Here is a 23,123-nt window from a genome sequence, read left to right as displayed (position 1 = left end):
ATGAGGAATGTTATGAAACAGATGATAATGCACCCAAACAAACATTTTCAAAAGAGCGTGGTCCCACAAAAAACAAAATGGCTGATTTGTTCATAAAAAGATCGAATGAACGTAATTTGTTAATCAAAAAAATACAGGACCAAAATGAACAAATTTTAATGAAGCAAAATAACCAATTAGATGATATGGATCTATTTTTTAAATCTTTAGCTTTGACAGCTAAAAAATTTCCAAGTCAAGGAAAACGTGAAGCTAAAGTTAGAATATTTGCGTTGATGGCAGAATTGGAAGAGAAGTATAATAACCTTCACTATCCCGAAGTTTAAACATTTTATCTATCGGCTTTCTATTTTTCGGCAATGAATTAACCACTATAATTGTGTCTTCTTCTTCTTCTTCTTCTAACATAGGTGTTAGAAGAATGTTATTATTATTTAAAATATAACTATCCATTGTTAAAATTAATTTAATTAACCTTTTGATGAAAAAGACGTGCGCACTTGGACAGGTTTAAACATCAACTAACTCTAGTCAGGTACTCAGGTTCAAAAACCAATCATATCCCTGGATTCGTTAGAATGTCCCCTTTTTGGGAAATGCATTCGCAGCAGTAGTCAAATAAAGAAAATAAGACGTGAAATATGTGAAAAACAAGAATTTTTAAGAAAACAAATGATTAAATACGACTTGAACGAAATAACCCGATTTGATTATGTAAAAACTGTATCGTTCAAATTTTTACCGAGCCATAAATAATTGTATATTATAACTGATATTTTTTGCTATTTTTTTTTTTACTTATTCTTTTATTTTTATATTTAATGATGGAAACAATATTTTTGATGTACATGATTACGAAATGATAAAAAAACAATATTTTTAACCCACCTTTAGCAATATAATATTTAATGTTGCTATTGACTGTCCTAAGTCTGTATTAAATGGGAAGTAAAATAATGTACTTGTTGAAATATTAAATTATAATTTATTTAATTATAATTTATTTATCACCCAAAAAATTATTGTATAGTTATATGTTTGGTGTTCACTGTATTAAAAATCTTTTTTATTAATTAAACTTAACATTGTTTGGATTACTTTGTTAATCTCTTCCATTCAACAGTTTATACATAGGACGCAATAAGTATAGTTGTTAAATATTATCGGGACGCAATTCGTATGAAAAAGGGATATTGGGACGCAATTCGCTTGCTGCGATAAAACCAGACCCGAAACAGCCTGTAGATTAGACGTGATTTACCATCGTACATGCGAGCACTTTGGCGAGAGACAGTATAAAGATTTTGTCAATTTGGACTAAGAGTGTTTTATGAAAAACAATTTTAAATATACAACTTAAACTTTTCAACAAAGTCTAATTAATGATCAACCTACCTAAGAAATCCTCTACCAACGGTCTTGCTACCTGTAACTTATAAGCTAAGCAATTAACCAAATTGCTAGTTTATAACAGGTATAAGAAAAATAATTTAATAGTTCTAATTATTACGGAATGATGTGATGTACCTAACGAAAAGCTTAAATAACTAAATCAGTGACTGTGAATATCGTTTTTAGATTTTAATAACTTAGTTTTCATTTTGACTAGATGAACCTAACTGTAATATTTTAAAATATTAAATAATGCTAAAATGTAAACATAATGTGGTAAATATTATAACTTAAATATTTTTTAGATTAAAATTGGTGGGGTGGTGGTTGCTCTCACGACTTAGTTCTAATATCCAATGGGGGTAGGTTGGTATAAGTAATTATTTATTGCCACAGCTAAAAAACATTAGTTCGGCGCCACTGATACCCATATTTACTTATTAAATAATTAAAAAAAACAACAATTATTTTAAGTATTTATTTTTTAATACTTCAAATATTAAAATATAAACAAGCAACATTTACATTTTCAAATTCAATTTTCTTAATAACTAATTTTTTACGTATAATAAAATTACATTTCTCATATTAGATTTGAATTAGATGCATGATATTGACATTTCATTGATATTATTTGATTATTTTTATACATAACTTTTTACTGATGAAATAATTAATTTTATTAATATATATATAGTATATTTGATTTCCAATCAAAAAGTTTAATTTTTAAATAAAATAATTATATTTAATTTAATTTCAATATTAGCAATATTTATTTTTATATTAATCTTATTCATAATTATAATTTTAATCAATATAAAAATAAAATTTAATTACAATAAATCAACACCATTGGAATATGGATTTGCCCCATTTAACAAATCACGAATTCTATTTTCCTTAAATTTTTACTTAAATGCAATTATTTTTTTTAATTTTTGACATTGAAATTTCAATTATTTTACCAATAATTATAAATTATAAATTTCTAATATATTTTATTTTAATATTATACTTATATCATTTTTTAGAGGTATAATTATTACTATTTTGTATGAATGAAATGTTGGATCACTAAACTGAAAAATTTGAAGGATAATAGTTAAAATGTATAGCATTTAATTTGTTTTTAAAAATTATTATATAATTTATCTTAAATAAGAAGTAAAATTTTACATATTAATTTCGACTTAATAATAGATATATTATGAAACTTACAATTAATCATAAAACAAATAATTTTACACTCAAAATAGTGTAACATACAGGTGAATTAAACAACACCGCCGAACTGCTTATCGTCGTTATCGTTATTTTGTGAGTAATTTCCTAAGTATATGAAACAAATAAGGTGTTTCAGATCTTTGATTGCACTCCTTACACATATACGGTTTTAAGAGAGCGTGTCTTAATTTATCATGGTATAGTTATCATAGGTCTAGTTGGTAAGAAAACCTCAATAGGTTGGGGAACCTTCAACCCTCCCTGGAGTCTGCGGAGTGGCGACATGCGAGGAGCCTGGTAGCGGTGAGGCAGGTGTAGGGGTTGGTGGGGCGGTTGTCTCTAAAAGGTCTGCAAACAATCAAACATAATAAACAAAAGTAAAACAAAACATATAAACACTCAACTCACCTATTTGATTGCCAGTTACGACGTTTAAAAGAGTTGTCTTACAAACGGCATTTTGGGCACGCTCGCACCACCCATCAACCATAACCTTCTCCTTTCACACCGCAACCGCTGTAGACACAGCTACACTCGGCTGCCGACGTATTTCAAGTATAAGGTAATTTCCTCGAACTTATTAGGAAAATTAAAAATAAAATAATTTTAAAAAAAAAAATTTTATAAAATATTATGGAAGTGTCGTTTTGCTCCTTTCGCGTTAAATTGACAATTTTTTTTTTTTTTGATTTTCTAATCTGAAAACATGAAAATAATTTAGGTATATTACGTTATTTATAAAATATATTATTACACTTACAATTAATCATAAAACAAATAATTTTACACTCAAAATCGTGTAACATACAGGTGAATTATATAACACCGCCGTCCTGCTTATCGTCGTTATCGTTACTTCGTTTATTATGTGAGTGATTTCCTAAGGATATGAAGCAAATAAGGTGTTTCAAATCTTTGATTGCACTCCTTACACATATACGGTTTTAAGAGAGCGTGTCTTAAGTTATCATGGTATAGTTATCATAGGTCTAGTTGGTAAGAAAACGTCGAAAGACATTTTGGACAGTGGACTGTGGTATCCTCTTGGCTATGAGTCCTGTTGATGTGTCTAATTTTGCTATGACTTGTGATGAATTGACAACCGCATATATCACAATAATGCTTCACTTTTATATGAACAGTTTTTATGTATCTATAAAGAGTATCTTTCCTGTTGAAAACCCTATGACATTCATCACATTCATGAATCGGGACCATATGGGAAGCAATGTGTCTTCCCAGCCAACATTTGTACAATAACATTTCCCCACACATTGCATGTGAATACATTTTATCTGTGTAATCTTTCTGAATCTTCTTCACTGCAGTATGAATTCGACATTATGCAATCTGTACCTTGTTCTCGAGCTTCTCAATAATGTCCAGTTTTTTTAATTTCACACGAATGACAAATACAATCTTCGTTGTTTGGTCCGAAATAATGTGGGCCATAGTTTACAGTTATTTCTTCGCCGGGTCTGATTTTTTTATTTGCTTTGACAATAGCACCGTCACTTCATAAAGACAATATATCTGTGTTTGATTCACGAAATTTGCGGGACCAAGCCACCATTTTGTTTGGCCTGTAGATTGTGACTTCACAACTGAATATTCTCGTATTGGACCAGACAAAAATCATCTGTGACAGGTTCCATTGACCCGTATAATTCCGTTATTTGGTAATCCATGTAAATGATCTTTGAAACCACCACTTTCACGCCAAAATCGTCATCCCTCGGGTATCTATTACATGGCTGGTATACAAAATCTAGAACTCGGCCCAAGCGATTCTTCATATTTCTTGTATTGTTTATTTTGACCATCATCATTTTTTACTGCTTGTAAATTAATATATTCGTTAAGATGGTAACTACGAATATGGGTTTCAAGATTATTGCTATGCCGACCTTTTAAAATAGGTTTTATACATCCTTCAACAGTACATTTGGACTCATTTGTTTCATTATTAAAAGTGAAAAATAAACAGCCAACAGGATTAGTTTCTACCCATGATTTCTTATGTAATTAATGAAACAACCTGATGTAGGTAATATGTATCTAGTAAATAAATCATTTAGTAAAAATAAAATTGAAAAAGTTAACCATAGCGATAAAAATTAAATAATAGGTACTTACCAATTAAAATAAATATAATATCAATTTTGACGTGGATGGACTCGTAGTTATAAACTTAAAACTTGTAAGTTGTACATAAAAAAAGTAAACCGATAAGGAACTACACTATAATGAACGACAAACACGCAGACTGCACTACTATATCGAAATATATACACTATACAGTGTAGGGGCACTAGGGAAAAATTAAAAATACAGTTATTTATAATAACTAAATAATTCTTAAACAATATTATATATTTTAAATTTATTTTTATATTAGTGTTATTATTATTGTCTCTGCTCCCCACGGCCTACAGACTGCAGTAGCGGCGATGGTCGTACGATCACTCACACAAATTAAAACCCGTGCTATTTTCAGTTTTTCCTAGTATTGTACCTCTATAAATAATTGGTTCTAGCAGTAATTATTATATGATTTTCTTATTATTTATATTTTATAGTTTGATTATTATAGTATTATACTATTCAGTATTTAATAGCTTAAGCCGCTTAAGGGCCGAGCCACACATAGCGGTCGAGCCGCAGCGGTTCAACCGTTCACATATGCGCGGTCGAACCACGCGCGGTTATACCAAAATATTGGGTGATGGAAAAATTATTATATTTCAAATTTATAAGTACTAAGACCCTACCAAGTTGTTTATAATATATCATATCAAAAATATTAAAAAAACATAGTTACAATATTGTTTTATGAGTAAGCGTTTTTAAGAGCACATTTTTTCGAAATTGGATTTTTCATAGACGGTATTCCAGGTTCAAATTTGGACAAAATTAGATATTTCAACAATAAATAAACTGGTAATTTTATTACGTTATGTTTTAAATTATTTTATATTACACATAGTCCAGGCAAATTAAATAAAATAGCGGAAAAAAAAGCTGGAAAGCTGAATTTTGGTATACACCTTTATTGAAGGGTACTAAGTAACATACTAAAAGTCCCCTAAGATTTGATGACCGCTACCTCCGCTAGAGCGCGCTTTGTGCAAGAAAAATCAGTTTTTCTCAAATAACTCGGTTGTTATTAAGATTATAAGAAAAATACTTATATACTATATTATAGAAGAGGTAATTACCTATAAAAAATGTACTTACAATATATTTCGTGGGATCAATATTTACCTTGATAATCGGACATCCAATATTATAGAATTGGTAATTTCTGTCTTACGGCGTCCGTAATTGTGACTAACACAGTTTTTTTTTTGTATTAATTTTGTATAAATGAGCGGTTTATTGTTTTATAATTATTATCTAAACATAAAATAACTATTACATATAGAAGTAACCGGTAGGTATATAATAATAAAAATTAATATTGGTTAATATCGCGATGACACAATTTCGGTTACTGCTCGACAAACAAAATATTATTTATTTATTAACTTAAACAAAACTTTATTTATAACATAATCATCTTAATTTTTATGTAATTTTGGTCGTTTTTGAACACTAGTAGTAGGTGTATCATCATCACTGACCTATTTGAATAACACGACATCGAAATAATTTATATAGAAAAATAATCTATTATTATGTTTAATAATTGTTTAAAATATATACCTGATTAGCAGCGTTTATTTCATCTGCTTCTTTTTTTGATTTGTTATCTTCATCTGATATTGATTCAATATCATCTTCATCAATAGCTTCCATCGCATTAAGGCATGAATTTCCTTTGCAGTATCCGCAGATCGTGGAACATTTTAAACCATGTTTTCGGCATCCACAACTAGCAGTGCATCCTTTTGTGCAGTTACACGAAATTAAATTTAGTAAGATTTCGGGAATCAGAGGACCTTTTAAGGGTATTGGCAATAATAAGTCACTTTTTAGATGCCAACCCCATTCTACTGGTATTTTTTCATTTCCCAGCCACATTTGAATTTGATGGTAAACTCGAAATGAATGTTCTCGCGCAGCTGCTTCAGAAGGTGGAATTGTTAATAACACATTTTTACTGCTGGATACGTTTTTTGCGAAACATTGATAACGGTAGTTATTGAGGTTTGTTTCTTTTTCACTGGCATTGTACAGTGCAAGAATAAACATTTCACCTGCCTTACATATATTATCTTTACTTGCAATAGGATCGTAAAATGTTTCTATTGAGTGTAATAAATAAGGCCGCTTCTCAACAATATTAAAGCACTGTACTTTACCTTTTCTATAAAATGAGGAAGTCGTGTCACAACCACAAAATGCATGTACAAATAAAATTGATTTTTTTGTATCTTTTTGTGATTGTAAGCTATTAGTTGAATAAATTCTTCTTTCAATTGTACCTTTTCCCGGTTTCACGAAAAAAATGTTATTGGTTGTAGGAGCCAGGCCTGTTAGAATAATTAATAAGTCAATATCTTCACCAACTATTATTACAACTGTTTCATTTGTTAACGATAAATCAATGGCAGTATTCACGATCAAAGTATCTGCATCGTCTAAGGCTTGATTCACAGTTATATTAGATTTTTCAAATTTGTTTGTTAACATGTGAATTAATCTTGTTTTATTTTTTTCATTTGCTAAAAATAACTCTTGGTTAACTGTACTCCGCATTGTTTCATTAAATATTATTTCCATAGAACATGTTTTATTGGAGCGCTTTAGGCGTTCTACATTTTTTGTGTTCTGTGAACTTTTTTCATACCCATCAAAAATTATAACGGACTTTTCTCCGTAATTTTTTTTAACATATGATATGTAAGAATCACAAATATTACCAAAAGTTTGATTTGATGGCCATATAACTCGGTGTAATAGGTACCCACCATCAACAACACAAATATAGTTTGATAATTCCATATTTACAACAGGTGTGAACATTTTTGACTTTTTCTCATCCCTAATTCATTAAAAATTGAAAGAGGATAAGGGGCTAACTCATATTTCAAATATTCCTTTAGTTCTTCATCACTTTTTTTAATGAACGAAATACGTTGAAATAATAACAGTGGATCAATCGGAGTTACTTCGCCATTAACTTTAATTGAGGAATTTAAGCTGGCTAGCGTCAAAACACGGCTAGTTCTTTTTAGTGATACATCACTGAAATGTTTGCCTACTATAGAGTCCATTGAAACTCTACCAATTTCAACGGCTTCATGACAATTAATAGAAGCATCGCCAATTAGTCCACTAAATATAGACATAATTACTTTACATTCCGGAAATGGATAATAAGAAGATAGCCAATTGGTCAGTTTTACTATGTCAGAATTGTCCCTCTTCATTCTTGCACTTCTTAGTTCAACGTGTTGCTCTGAAAAAACTATACTTAAACTACAGAAATCCTCAAGACTCTGACATACTTCATTGACTGGACTCATATTTTGTGTCCACTTCATAATAACACTGTCACTTATGCCACGTCCGTGAGTTAACCCCCCTGAGCTTTTCATCAATCGCATAAGTGTCTGTTCTATTGTCATATCAGACCACACACCCGACCAAAACTTATCAGTTCGTTTAATGGTAAAATATCCTTCGCTAGTGAATTTTTGAAATTCTTCCTTTTCCATTTTGAATTCTAACTTGTACATATCTTGTAAATATATATGTGAAGCTTTAGCATAAGGGAAATGTACACTAGCATGAAAATATGGAATCATTTTTTGAACACACTGTAAATGAAGTTTCCAATCCCCTATTCGTTCAGCCATTACAAAATGTTTCATTAGAGTTACCATATTAAAATATTGAACCCATAGTTTTGAAGTTGGGCCTCTTTTTTCGAGGTTTTTTAGGCATTCATTAAAGCGAGTGTGTAAAATTGTCATGTCTACAACAGTTTGCCCATATTTTGGGGGATCATTTTGAAAATTATTTAAATTATTTACAATATCATGGTAATCTTCCGTATTTAAATTTAGTTCTTTGAAAATAAGTTTACCCAATACTAATTGTACTAATACATGTCCCCTAAAACTTCTCTATTAATTTTTATTATTATATACCTACCGGTTACCTCTATATGTAATAGTTATTTTATGTTTAGATAATAATTATAAAACAATAAACCGCTCATTTATACAAAATTAATACAAAAAAAAACTGTGTTAGTCACAATTACGGACGCCGTAAGACAGAAATTACCAATTCTATAATATTGGATGTCCGATTATCAAGGTAAATATTGATCCCACGAAATATATTGTAAGTACATTTTTTATAGGTAATTACCTCTTCTATAATATAGTATATAAGTATTTTTCTTATAATCTTAATAACAACCGAGTTATTTGAGAAAAACTGATTTTTCTTGCACAAAGCGCGCTCTAGCGGAGGTAGCGGTCATCAAATCTTAGGGGACTTTTAGTATGTTACTTAGTACCCTTCAATAAAGGTGTATACCAAAATTCAGCTTTCCAGCTTTTTTTTCCGCTATTTGTCAAAAATGAGTCTAATTTGCCTGGACTAACACTACTATATAATAATACAATATATCATCATAATAATAATAATTCTTTATTAACGGAATAAATTCCAAATTCCAAATATTCTGAGAAGTACCTACGTCCTACAGTGGTTTTAGTGCGAATGTATACTTTATTTTTTTTTTTTTAAACGATATAAAACAAAGTACCTATGTATTATAATGAAACATGAAACATGAACCTATTAAAGTAAATATTTTACATATACCTAGTTAAAATGTAATAATTATTATTATTATAGATATAATTGTTATAACTATGTGTAATTTAATTATTTTTATACTATAGGTATCAACTGGAATGACGTTTACTGCGTTACATTTTGAATTTAAAATAGGCAAAAGTACTGTTGGTGAAATAGTACGAGAAACTTGTATTGCAATATGGAACATGTTGCAAAAGGAAGAATGCCTGAGCCCACTACTGAACATTGGTTGGAAATATCAAATACATTTTATTCAAAAACCAATTTTTCCAACTGTCTTGGTGCTGTAGATGGGAAACACATTCGTAAACAAAATCCAAAAAACACGGGCTCATTCTTTTTTAACTACAAAAAATATTTTTCGATTATTTTAATGGCCGTAGTTGATGCCAATTTGAGTTTTATTTACATTGATGTTGGATCTTACGGTAAAGAATCTGATTCTAATATTTTTAAGGAAAGTTCTTTTGGAAAAAAGTTGTATACGAATGCACTTAATATTCCTGGTCCTACACGTTTACCTAGTTCGCAAGGTTCCCCAAAGCCTTATGTTTTTGTTGGTGATGAGGCATTTTCCCTTCACACAAATCTATTAAGGCCGTATCCACAACGAGGACTTAACGACGAACGTAGAATTTTTAATTACCGTTTGTCTAGAGCTAGACGCACTGTAGAATGTGCTTTTGGAGTACTTGCCAACAAATGGCGAGTATTACATACTACTATTTTAGTAAGTCCGGAATTTGTCGACGCAGTGGCGTAAATAGGCCATTGGAGGCCCGTGTGCAAAGACTAAAATGGGCCCTCCAAAAAAATAAAAAATAAGCAGTGATAAAATATGATTTATCCTTATTAATGATTATATTTATATAATAATATATATAATTTTATATATATTTATTGTTTACCCATTACTTACTTGTAAGCAACCTAGCAACATTTATAAACATTTATAAATTAATCACATCTTGTAAATTTTTTTAGGTAGGTATTTTTAAAATGTAGGTATATAAATATATATATATATTATAATATATATATAAATTTAATAAATGTATGTACATTTAATCATTTAAATACTATAAAAGTATGATACGTTTAAAGAATAACATTAAATTAAAAAAACAAAATATATTACTCATGTTGTAATGATCACCACAAAATAAAATCATTTTACATTTATCACTAGAAACACTTTTTAATTAGGTACTTATTAAATAATAGGTACTAGGTAATATACAAATATTTAATAATGCATAATATTATATAACTAACATTATTTTATTTGAAATACTTTTGCTCATAAAAAATTATCTTAGAAACAATACAAACTCAATTTCACAAGACCGACTTACGAACATTGCAATTAATAAAAACATTGAAACTACTTTAGAAAATTTTTTTTCTTGACTTTAAATTTGCGAAGTCGTTTATAATTTTGTCAATTTCAAGTTCTGAGGTTTTTTCTCTTTCAATATTGAGAATTGCAATGTTCGTAAGTCTGTCTTGTGAAATTGAGTTTCTAAGATAATTTTTTATGAGCTTAAGCTTAGAAAAAGAACGTTCAGCAGAAGCGACTGTAACTGGAATAGTCAGAAAAATTAAACACAGCGTAAAAACGTCATGAAAAGACGATGCCAAGTCATGTTCGATTAAATAAACTGTTAGGTCTTTAATATTATGCAACACAGATGTTGAGTTATTAACACAAAGAAAATTTCTTAAACACAAAAGTTGTTTTGTAATATCTGAACTTAACTCATTCTTATACTTTATGTGTAAATCGTAGGACGCTTTAATTATAATTTGTTCCTCTATTGTAGTAAGATTTATTGGTTTTAAAAAAGAAAACTCATCACTTATTGTTTTAAGACAATCTTTAATATCAATACATCTTTTGAACATATCGTACGTACTGTTCTAACGCGTAGCAACATCTTGAATTCATTTAAGTAATGGTTGACCTATTTGCGTTTGTGTTTGTTTTAATTTAACGTATGATTTTGTTGATCGCTTAAAAAATTCTACAATAGTTTTAACTTTTTTATGAACATTTTGTATTTCTGATATCCCACTCTGTGCAATTAAATAAATTCATGCCATGTGCCAAACATGGCATATGACACCAATTTGAGTTCAAACTTATTGCACATGTTATATTAGCCGCATTATCACTAACGGCAATTTTTATTTTTTCGGATATTTCCCACTCGCCGAAACATTCATTCATAAATTCGGATAAATTAATTGCAGTATGAGCTTCTTCGAAATAATAGCATCCTAATAAATTCGACTTTAAAACACATTCTATATTATCTATATAATGAACTGTTATAGCAACGAAACTATCGTTGTTCAAAGATGTCCAGCCGTCTGTAGTAAATGCGATATATTCGGCATTATTTAAATTAGTTTTTACTCTTTGTTTGGTTTTTTCTAGTAATTGTGGTATGATGGACTTAGAAACGGTTTTTCTAGAAGGAATTGAGTAGTTAGGATTTAGCATTTTAACAAACTTTCTAAATTCAATATTTTCAACAACACTAAATGGTTGAAATTCTTTCGCTATCATTATTCCTAATTGCTCGTCAATTTTTTGAGATTTATTCATAGAGAGTGGTCTTGGTATAAATGAGTCCATTAGTGTTTGGGATTGGGAAGTATTAGAAGTCAAAAATAAAGATGTCCCCGGTTGGTTTTGTTTTACAGAAGTATTTTGCTGGACTAAAACTGTATTAGGGTCATCAATATTTTCCTCCAGATCTAGATTGTCAGTTTTTTCAGTACACATTTTTTTCCTAACATCATATTGGATAATGTGTTTTTGTTTTAAATGTCTACTGAGGTTTGCGGTTGAACCACCTTTATATGAGTACGAAACCGAGCAATATTTGCATTTTGCTAATTCGTTACTCGCTGTAGTAAAATGATACCAAATATCGCTTGTTTTCTTACTCATTATTATTTATTAAAAAATTGGTAACAACACTAACAACTAACAATTAATAAAAGTAAAACAAAATAGTTAGTAATTACCATGAAAATAATGATTGTCAAACGAACTGCGACTAGCCGATAAACAAACCACGGCGTAAATGATTCGATTATTTCGATTATCTTTATACTAAAATTATTCATTATTATTTTAATAAATCAAGCTATTTTTAAATTTTATAGTCCCATCTCCCATCCCATAAATAGAATATAATATACCGTGCCACCGTGCGCTTGGGCGTTTCATAATGCATAGCCGACGCGTGAGTGCGCGACGGAACGTATGGATTAATGTAGAATAATAATAATATGACAGGCGATAGCATAGTACGTTTACGTTAGTAGGTACATTACAATATTTACAATATTGTTGCTAATAAATAAAGTAGTGGGGAATATGCGAGCGCACCAAATGCAGCTAGGTTTGGAACTTGGGAGTGTGTATATACAACTGATACGACTGATATAGTGATACACGACATCACACAACAGACTGAGGAACAATTTGGTTTTGGACCTATTGCACCTAAAAGGAACGAATAGGTGGAATCGTTCCGATTCGTTCCCCCTCTGGACTCGTTCTTTTGGAACGATTCGTTCATGAACGACCCACCACTATCGTGAATTATACAGCAACTAATTATTTACTTTAAACGTGTTACCTTTTATTATTAGTTTTTACACTCACACAAATACACACATACACACTACATTCATATTACGTAGCTCGTCGGTACTCGTGAGGCGATCCCGACCGCTGCCGACTGAGTTACTCACACACAAACACACCATAGGTTATAGTGTACAAGAGTCGGTAGGTGATTAGTGGTGCGCGCGAAGTATATCTGGTGTCCGGGCATACTTAATAATATTTTTAGTACCCGGCAGATTCAACCATAGAAACGAAAAAATGGAAAAATTACCTAATTACCAATAGGAATTAACATATTTATGATTCATACATTTTCTTCAAAGTGGAAAATGTCGAGTAGAGTGCTACATTTTTTGGAAAAAAACTCACCTGAACAAAAATTTCCACAAAACTGTACTCTACTGTCAAATAACCTGCGCCCTACAAGAAAACAAACATCAAATGTTCTTACGAATTTAAATAGAATTCAAAATTAAATTCAAGAATATTCTCTGGGGCTAATAGTAATAACCATGTGGTAGTTTCTCGGCTGAACTGCACATGTCACCTCAGCTTATGAGCAACGGAAAATGAATTGGGCGCTGCATATGGAAACACAATGACTACACCCAGTAGAAGCGGGAGTAATACCACCACCATCAGCATCAGCAGCAGCAGCAAGATCTCCACCAACACCAGCAACAGCAGCTAGACCAACGCCACCAGCAGCAGTAGCAGCAAGACCTCCACCACCAGTAGCAAGACCACCACCACCAGCCGCAACAGCAAGACCACCAGCAGTTACAACTTATTTTATGGGGAATGTACTTGTTACCAATATAATTCATGATTTTTTAATTCTTAATATTGAAATCCTTTTATTAAATAAAACAAACTCGTTATTATAAAAGCAGGTAAGTGGATGTCACTCTGCTGTACAGTAGGTTACAAGTGGGTCACCGTATAATGGATTGTACTAAGAGGATGCCACATGAGCGACAATACCGTACAAAAATATGGCAATATTGTTCCAATAATACGGCTTACTCGATGGTTTTAGATAAAAATACCTTAATTAAAAGTTGTAGAGGAGTGTTATATTGGGTGACGTTTAAGACTCGATTTTTGATATTTTAATTTTTTTATACTAATTATTCACAAGTAAAAAAGTGAAAACGCAAAACGATTTTATCGGTTTTGAGAATGAAATATCGAAAATCGAGTATTATACGTCATCCGATATAACTCTTCTCTACAACTAAAAGTTAATATAGGTAGATTAGTTAATTAAAAACTGATATAAAAACTGTGACTAAGGATTTTTAATTTTTTTCAACTGCTATTAAAACGATATATCGGGAGCCTTATATTAAATTTTCACGCTTTTTTACCCGACAAATAAAATTTTATTGATATTTATAGAAAAAAAAACTAAAAAAATTGAAAACTCACAATGGCCGTAAACAGCTCAAAAAGAGTCAAAATATTTTGTAAATTTTATGGTGTATAGAAAATGCTAATATAAACATTCAGTCAACATTTCATGTCCCTATGGTCATTTGTTTTAGAGTAACACCAAAAACCAAAATCGATTTTCTCAAAAACAGATTTTGCATAAAAATTCCCGTTTTTCCTTAATTTTTCTTTTGTTTTTCACGTCGCTTGTGAAAACTACTGGGAAATTTTTACTTTTGAAAAATAAAAAAAAAAACACACATCATTGTAAAATCAATACATTCATCGCTTCGCTCAGAATCTAAAAAGTAGATTTTTGCTATAATAATTATAATTGAAAAGGTTGTTTTAGCTAACGAGATTATTTATTATAGGTACCTCCAATTGGTGGAACAGCAAAATGAACCGGTGTGGTATTTACCATGAATAAAGCTGGTACTTCTATTGAATAGAATAGAATTTTTTATTTTTGTATATTAATTATATTATATATAATTACCATTTGTTAATAACAATTGATTTTCATCTACATCGGCTTGTCTGTGATCATCAAATACTGGTTCAACCACATATTCCACTTCCTCTACTAATAGATTTTCAGCTACTTCGGGTTGTCTGTGATCATCATATAATGGTTCAACCACATCTTCCACTTCCTCTACTAATAAATTAAATTAAAATATTTTCTGCATTATGAAATATATTTAACTATTTTTTTTATATTTAGATTTACCTATTGGTGAATTATTTACTCCTCGGCCTCTGGCCTGTATACGTCCAATTGGTCTTCCTCAACGTCTTTGAATCCTATTATTTGGGACTGGACCAACGACTTGCATATTACCACGACCACGGCCTCTAACCTTACGAGGTAGTAGTGGTGGTGGGAGTGGTAGGGGTTCCAAAATAATGGCATCTACTTGTAGGTTGATATCTAGATTATAAGGTAAATATGATTTTAGTTGGCTGTAAAAACAGAAGTTATTTTCAAGTTTACTATTCGGAATGGGGCCTATTTGCTGATTTAAATAATTATTTGATGAGTATGCTACTTTTTAAAGGTAAGCCATAGTGTCATACCGTCCATTTTGTACAAGCCGTAATGCATCTGCCAAGATAATGATGTTAGTATCCCTAGAAGTAATAATTGATCTCCTTGCCTAGAACAGTATATTTAAATAAGTTTTACAATTGTATACAATATGTACTGACTGTACTGACAGCGTGTATGAAAGAATAATAATTTTTATTAGGTAGGTAAATTAAATTCATAACTTGTTGACCATTAATTATTTGACGAGTTTCCCTTCGTACTCGATTTTCTACAGAACGCAGACTATCTATAATCAGGGACGGCGCGAGGGGGGGGGGGGCAATCGGGGCAGTTGCCCTGGGCCCCGCGATTTTAAAATTATATTTAAGGCCCCGCAGTTCTCAAATGATTTATACTGTTCAGAGATTAAAATGTTTTATAGGTAATGTTAATTTTGTTATTATTTTAATAGTCAAATTGCTACACAAAAGTCTGAGGGCAACTATTAAGTACCTATTTATTTTAATGTTTTTAAGCTATTGCATAGCTTTTATCGCAGGCCTGGTGTGGTGACTGAAAAAAAATTTTTCGTAACGAAAAAGCGTGACCACTACCTGCGGAATCCCGTAATCCCCCTCCTGTCTACCGCGCGGCGACCCGTATTGTCATACAATGCTATCTGCGATCGAAGGTCGGCTGTCGGCGGCTATTGTTTGCAGATATATTTCCAAGGAATAATAATGTACCTATAATTAATAATTATACGGTTTATATTATATAATATACATTTATATATTTATATCTGGATAGTGGATATGATAAAATTACACAGTGTATGATACATGCTGCGTTATCGTTTTTTTTTTATTATTATTATTTTTATTATTATTCACTTATCTACCAACAAAACAAACTCATTTGTCCCGTAACTAGACAAACAAATGTATTACTTCTAAGTGAAACTTGCATGTAAAATGATTATCCGATCGACATACCTAATTTCAATTGCATAGTTCATTTCAAACGAGATACTGTTTCAAAAGGTGGGGTAGCCATTTACCAAAATAATAATAATGATACTACCAATATTATGACTCCGAATATTGATATAAATGTGGCAAATGTTGTAGATGTAAATGTTAGACGCTCAAATGTTGGAGATATTTGTGCGTGCTTATGCAAACTGCAAAATGGCCTAGAAATAGTCATTGTAGTCATTTACATTACTCCAAATCCAAAATTGGACGAGGTAGAATATTTTATTCATCGCACTTTACTGGAGTACACTGTAGAAGGGTCAATAATACTTGATGGAAATTCCCATAAATTTCCACTTATCTTGGCTGGCGATTTCAACATCAACTTCGCTGATAAAAAATCAGAGAGACTAACGTTTCTCTTAGAAAAATTAAATTTACGCATAAATAATGATCCACAAGAATCTACTACAAAATATGGGACCACCATCGACGCCGTATTTTCCAGATATTTGGAGAATATTAAATCTCAAACTTATGTTTCATATTTTAGTTATCATAGGCCTATATATCGTAATATTATAATATTACGATTATAAAATAAAATTTTATTAACACAAATTCATAGATGAGTGATAACATAACAATAATAACTGATAAACCAGCTGTAGTCCGTCGTATAAATCCGCAGATCTTTCAGTACGTCTTGAAAGACCAAAGGACTCGGGTCCTCAGCATAAAAATCAACGGATTTCCTCCACTAACCAGCGGACATGGTCCGCTGGTGGATTCGCTCCGCGAAAAATAACGGACTTTTATTTTCACGTTAGTGGACACGTCAAAGGACCTAGTCCAACGGACCAAATCCGTCGAGGACCTAAGGATTTAGTCCGTCAGATCAAATCCGTCATGAAATCCGCTCGTGTATGGCTACCTAATAAACAATTAACAAATAAAATAGATACTTTAATTTAATGGTTAATTTAGCTAGTTTATTATTGTAAATTTTATGAATTTTAGATTGAAATGGTTGATACTACATCTGATGTTAATTTACCAGAAATTGTTGAACAGAATATTGTTGAGTCTGAGGTAGGATGTATTCTGACATATTAATTGGGTATCATAAAAACTATTCAATATATCATTTTTAGATTCAATTGGTCGATGCTGATGTTAATTTAGTGAAGAACATTAACAAAGAACTGGAGAGTTATGTTCAAACAAATGAAAAATATACCACTTGTGATGTAATTACAACTTCTTATGATCACTCCGATCCTGCTAATTGGCCTCAGCTGTTAACTAATACAGATAAGTATTAAATTGTAAAACTAGGCCCCGTAAGAGTAGAGAATTATGATTTTCCCATAACTAACTATGAAAATGGTCAAAAAAGAAGGTTTAATTCAAATAATTACTATCGTAAGTTATCAAATGGTGATATGATTGATAGAAAATGGGTTGTTTATTCCAAAGTTAAAGACTCTGTTTATTGTTTTCCATGCAAAATATTCCAACAAAATAAACAAAATGAGAGTCATTTGTGTAATATTGGTCTAAATACAGCGGTTCCCAACCTGGGGGGCGTATACACATCGCCGGGGAGGCGCAAGCAGTCATCACAAAGTAAAATTTTTATTTATCAAATTTTATTATATTTAAAATGAAGAGAAAAAATGAAAAATTAATAAAGACTGGTTATCGTTATAGAATATAGATTATAGAATATAGGGTCGTTAAAGTCGATAAAGTGATCGATAAAGATTACAAGTGTTTAGCCATAGTGCACCATGCCACATCGTCCGTAAATTAATCAGTACGATAAGAAAAAGCCAGGGGAAAAAACTATTAGATTAGTTTAGACTCGATTTAGTTTTATTTTGCAGTTGCTCAGTGCACGTCAGTGTCGTAGTACGTAGTCGTCGCGAGTGCACGTATATCAAAGTAATGGCTCCTCCGAAAATAAGAACGTATATCGATGATTATGTCAAATTTGGTTTTACGTTCATTGAAAAAGATGGTGTCCAAAAGCCTCAGTGTGTTATTTGTCACGTTGTATTAAGTAACGATGCCCTCCGACCTAGTCGACTAGAACGACATTTAACCACAGCTCATCCGATGCTAAAAGGAAAACCTAAAGAGTTTTTTGTTGCTAAAAAAAATTCTTTAAGTAAAATGAAAATTGACCATACCGGTGAGTTTCAACAGAATAATGAAAAAATTATTGAAGCTTCATATCACATCGCCTTCATGGTGGCTCAGCAAAAGAAACCCCATACCTTGGGTGAAACATTAATTAAACCTAGCATACTTAAAGCTGTTGAAATAGTACTTGGTGAAGAAAGCAAAAGGAAAATAGCTCAATTATCTCTTTCAGATAATACAGTGAAACGACGTATATACTCTGTTCAAAATAAGAAACCTAGACGGCGGCGACCAGTTTTCGTCGGCGGCGGTCAGGCTACGCCCATTGTTCTCCCCACCAAATCAACCACCTGCTCACCAGCTCGGCCGACTACGCGCGACGCAGCTGGTGGCAGGTGTTCGCATGTACGCGCCTTTCCGTTGAATTTCAAATAATATTGTTCATTGTAGAATTTGTGTTAGTTCCGTTACAACGTCCTCCGTTTTTTAACCTCGCAATTTCTACTTACAATTCTTTTACTATGAGTGAGCACAGTGAAAACCGCAATCTTGTTGAACCAGACGAAGTTATTTCTCCAATAAGAAAAAATCCAAAAGGAAAAGTAAGTTAAACTTTTTTTTTATTGATTGGTTATGCCAAATAATCACACATTTGAAAGGTATTTGTTAGTATGTGAAAATTGAGTTATGTGTAAAATTATAATATGGATAAAGCAAGTAGACTGGTGCTCACATACTAAAGAATTACCATTTGAAATATTCGTCTTCGATGTGTGTTAACATTTATTTATTTTTTGCAGTATGTACACAGTCGACAAAAGAGTATCATTGTTAATATGTACAAAGATACTCTGATGAAAACTCCAGATATTACATGCAGTGATATGTATAACAATCTGTCAAAAGCCACGGGTATAGGTTATGATACAATAATGAAAACTATCGTCGAGTATAAGCAAAAGAACACTGTGACTTCTCCAAACACAAAGCGAGTAAAAACATCGCTTTTTAATAAGATCGATGATTTGGACCGCAATGGACTTCGGCAAAAGGTCCATTCAATTTGGTTGCGTCGTGAACTCCCTACAATCGACAAAATTTTGTTTGAAGTTAACGAAGATCCGTCGCTCCCTAACTTCAAGCGTACTACTTTGTACAACATTATAAAGAAATTGGATTTTGTGTTTACAAAGAGGAAAAGGTGCAGTGTCTTGACAGAGAGAGAAGACTTGATTGTTTGGCGCCGCAAATATTTATATGACATCCGCAAGTATCGAAACGAAGGTCGATCGATTTACTATTTGGATGAGACGTGGTTGAACGCAGGTGATTGTGTAGACCGGGTGTGGATAGATAAAACGGTACGGTCCAAACACGATGCATTCAACAAGGGTCTAACAACCGGGCCGACAAACCCAACTGGTAAGGGGAAACGGTTGATTGTGTTACACATCGGTTCAGACAAAGGATTCCTCGAGGGTGGGCTGTTATGTTTCGAGTCCAAAAAGAATAGCACTGACTACCACGATGAAATGAACGGCGATAATTTCAAAGAGTGGTTTCAGTCTATTCTTCCTCGACTTGATCCTCGTTCTATTATTGTTATGGACAACGCACCCTACCATTCAGTCCAAACCGAAAAATATCCTACTTCAAGTGCAAGAAAATCCGTAATATTGGAGTGGCTTAATGCGAAAGGAGTTACTTTCGACAGGCCGATGTTAAAGCCTGAACTTTTAGCTAAGCTGCGGGAGTTAAAACCACGCGAGAAATCGTATGTTATCGACAACTTGGCTAGCAACGCAGGGCACACCGTTCTCCGATTACCACCGTACCACTGCGAATTCAATCCAATTGAACTAGCGTGGGCGATGGTAAAAGGCTACGTCAAACGGGAGAACACAACATTTAAGGCTGACGACGTCCGCCGACTTCTCAACACGGCAATTGACAGAGTTACACCAGAAAATTGGCAAAATTTTATCAAGCACGTGATTGATGAAGAAAACAAGATTTGGAAAGTTGACGACATCATGGACGAGATTATTGATGGAATGGAACCATGTGTGCTAACCATTACAGGAGACACATCGAATGACTCTTCTGACTAACTTTTTTTTTATAATATAATTGTATCATATATTTTTTATTTTTGTTTATTTTTTATTAAAATATATTTATTAAAAATTAAAAATTGTTTTTTTATTTTTTACGATCGTATGTATTTTACACCTGGTAAGAGAAAAAATATAAATATACATTGAAACAAAAGGTAACATAATATAAATTAGAAAACATAAAATAAATTGGTTGTATAACGTGTTAACGTACGGAGAAGTACGCACACACACCTCGCCGCACGGCGTGAACAGGTATACAATGCATTTTAAGTTATGTGTTCATGTCACTTATCAAAGATAGACTAATGAGTCGCTCCCGCCGAAGCGCTGCGGTGGCGTTGATTTATGTCCGTGCTATTTGTCTAGCCACGCCCCTGCGCAGTAGCTAGCCGCCGTCTAGGTTTCTTATTTTGAACAGAGTATAGATGAATTAACTTTGGACATTAAAAATCAGTTGATTCATAAATTAAAACGTTCCGTATTCTTTGCGATCCAGTGTGATGAATCAACTGATGTGGCCAATTGTTGCCACCTATTAGTTTACTGCCGTTTTATAAATGAACAGTCCATCGCAGAAGAACTTCTATTTTCCCAGGCTTTAAATTCCACCTCAAAAGGCAGTGACGTTTTGTCTGCCATTGACATATTTTTTGATCAGAATGGTTTGTCTTGGAAAAATGTTGTAGGTGTCTGCACAGACGGTGCACCTGCAATGCTATGGTTAAGATCGGGTTTTGTAAGCCTAGCAAAAAATAAAAACCCGTCAATAATTGGTTCTCATAGTGTAATACACCGACAGGCTTTAGCTGCAAAAACGCTGCCATCTGAACTTAAAAATGTACTTGAAGTATGTATAAAAGTTGTTAACACCATCAAAAGCAGTGCACTTAACTCGCGTCTTTTTAAGATTCTTTGTTCAGAGCTGTCCGCGGAACATTCTGTTTTATTATTCCATACAGAGGTTCGTTAGTTATCCAAAGGGAATATGTTTGAACGTTTGTACGAATTAAAATCTGAAGTTGAAATTATGCTTTTACAATTAGGAAAAGACAATCTTCGTGAGAATTTTACCGATGAAAACTTCACATTCTACTTTGCGTACCTAGTAGATATTTTTGAAACTATTAATAACCTAAATCTCAAATTACAAGGGAGGAATACGAATATTATAACCGCCAAAGATTCTATAAACTCATTTCTAGAAAAGATACAGCTGTGGAAACGCCGAGTAAACAAAGAGACTCCTAATTTTTCGTCTTTCCGTCGATTGAACGAACTTATCTCTGATGAGGAAAAATCTATTTGTCTTGCTGGATTGAAAAGTATAGTGATTGATCATCTTGACTGTTTGACTGATGAATTCATGCGATATTTTCCGGATTTTTCTAACGAAAGTTGGAAATATACGCTAACAAGTTGTCCATTCAGTGCTAACGTAGACACATTGCCGGATACATTTCAAGAACAGGCAATCGAGCTGAAGAACGATTCACGCGCAAAAATTGATTTTAACAGTGGCAGCTCTTTGGAAGAGTTTTGGGTAAAATACCAACCCATTTATCCTGAAATTTCAAATGAAGCCTTACAAGTCCTTGTACAATTTTCATCGACTTATTTATGTGAATCTGGGTTCTCCAGCTTGGCCATTATAAAAACCAAACATAGAAATCGCTTGGATGTCGAATCTGACTTGAGGTGTTCTTTATCAAACATCGAGCCGAACTTTAAAAAATTGTCCAAAGAAAAGTGTTGTCAGCCTTCACATTAAATGTTAATTTTATTATACATTCTATTATTTATATTTTTTACTAATTTAATTAATTACTCACGTCAATTTATAATTTCATTATAATACTATATTATTTACAATTATTTATATTTTATAATTACTATCATCAATAAAAAGTAGTCTTTCTAAATATTATATAGTTTATTTGTAAAATGTAAAGTAAACAAAAAAATTATAATTTTTTCAATTTATATGTGGGGGGGCGCGAAATTTTTGAAAATCTACAAAGGGGGCGTAGAATAAATAAGGTTGGGAACCACTGGACTCTAAAAGATTGGAAACATCTTTCAGAAAAATTAAAATCCCATGAAAGTTCAGATTCATTTTCAATCAATTCAATCGCTCTGCTCAGAATCTAAAATATAGTTATATAATAATAGTCTAACCTGTCATATTGAAAAATGTAAAATCTTTTTTTTAAAGACCGAGAATGTACAAGAGAATAAGAATTGCATAGACATTCGCGACGAACTATGTCCATGGAATGAGTTAAAATAGTTAAATCAAGGAGGAATCTAATGTAAAAAATTATAAATATTTGATTATACACTAACCTGTTTATCTTTTGTTATAA

General features: G+C 31.9%; 3 protein-coding genes and 2 pseudogenes across 3 annotated transcripts; 4 read left to right on the top strand and 1 right to left on the bottom strand.

The window, feature by feature from the left end:
- LOC132942549 (uncharacterized) overlaps positions 1-10,165 on the top strand; it is an 85,931-nt pseudogene extending 75,766 nt beyond the window's left edge.
- LOC132933552 (uncharacterized) lies at positions 5,966-6,813 on the bottom strand (annotated as a pseudogene).
- An 8,277-nt stretch (positions 10,166-18,442) lies between the features above and the next one.
- Positions 18,443-19,075, top strand: LOC132942541 (protein FAM200C-like). The gene has a single exon (XM_061011070.1). The coding sequence runs from the start codon at positions 18,443-18,445 to the stop codon at positions 19,073-19,075; it is 633 nt and encodes a 210-aa protein (XP_060867053.1).
- Positions 19,076-19,161: 86 nt separating this feature from the next.
- Positions 19,162-20,751, top strand: LOC132942539 (uncharacterized). Its single transcript, XM_061011055.1, has 2 exons — positions 19,162-19,242; positions 19,441-20,751. Exons 1-2 carry the CDS (start codon positions 19,162-19,164, stop codon positions 20,749-20,751), a joined length of 1,392 nt encoding a protein of 463 aa, XP_060867038.1.
- Positions 20,752-21,745: 994 nt separating this feature from the next.
- LOC132942530 (SCAN domain-containing protein 3-like) lies at positions 21,746-22,629 on the top strand. Its single transcript, XM_061011043.1, has one exon. It carries the CDS (start codon positions 21,746-21,748, stop codon positions 22,526-22,528), a length of 783 nt encoding a protein of 260 aa, XP_060867026.1. The 3' UTR covers positions 22,529-22,629.
- Positions 22,630-23,123: the final 494 nt, after the last annotated feature.

This window comes from Metopolophium dirhodum, chromosome 1 (assembly GCF_019925205.1).
Source record: "Metopolophium dirhodum isolate CAU chromosome 1, ASM1992520v1, whole genome shotgun sequence".
In the NCBI taxonomy this organism is placed as follows: Eukaryota; Metazoa; Arthropoda; class Insecta; order Hemiptera; family Aphididae; genus Metopolophium; species Metopolophium dirhodum.
Note: the sequence above shows the minus strand (reverse complement) of the source record. Positions and strands in the feature narration are given on the sequence as shown.

Bases quoted from the DNA above. Each gene is read 5' to 3' on its own strand.
- LOC132942541 (XM_061011070.1), top strand. From the start codon at position 18,443: ATGGCTCCTCCGAAAATAAGAACGTATATCGATGATTATGTCAAATTT.
- LOC132942539 (XM_061011055.1), top strand. From the start codon at position 19,162: ATGAGTGAGCACAGTGAAAACCGCAATCTTGTTGAACCAGACGAAGTT. The intron at 19,243-19,440 runs GTAAGTTAAACT...TATTTTTTGCAG, and splicing joins GAAAAAATCCAAAAGGAAAA to TATGTACACAGTCGACAAAA.
- LOC132942530 (XM_061011043.1), top strand. From the start codon at position 21,746: ATGTTTGAACGTTTGTACGAATTAAAATCTGAAGTTGAAATTATGCTT.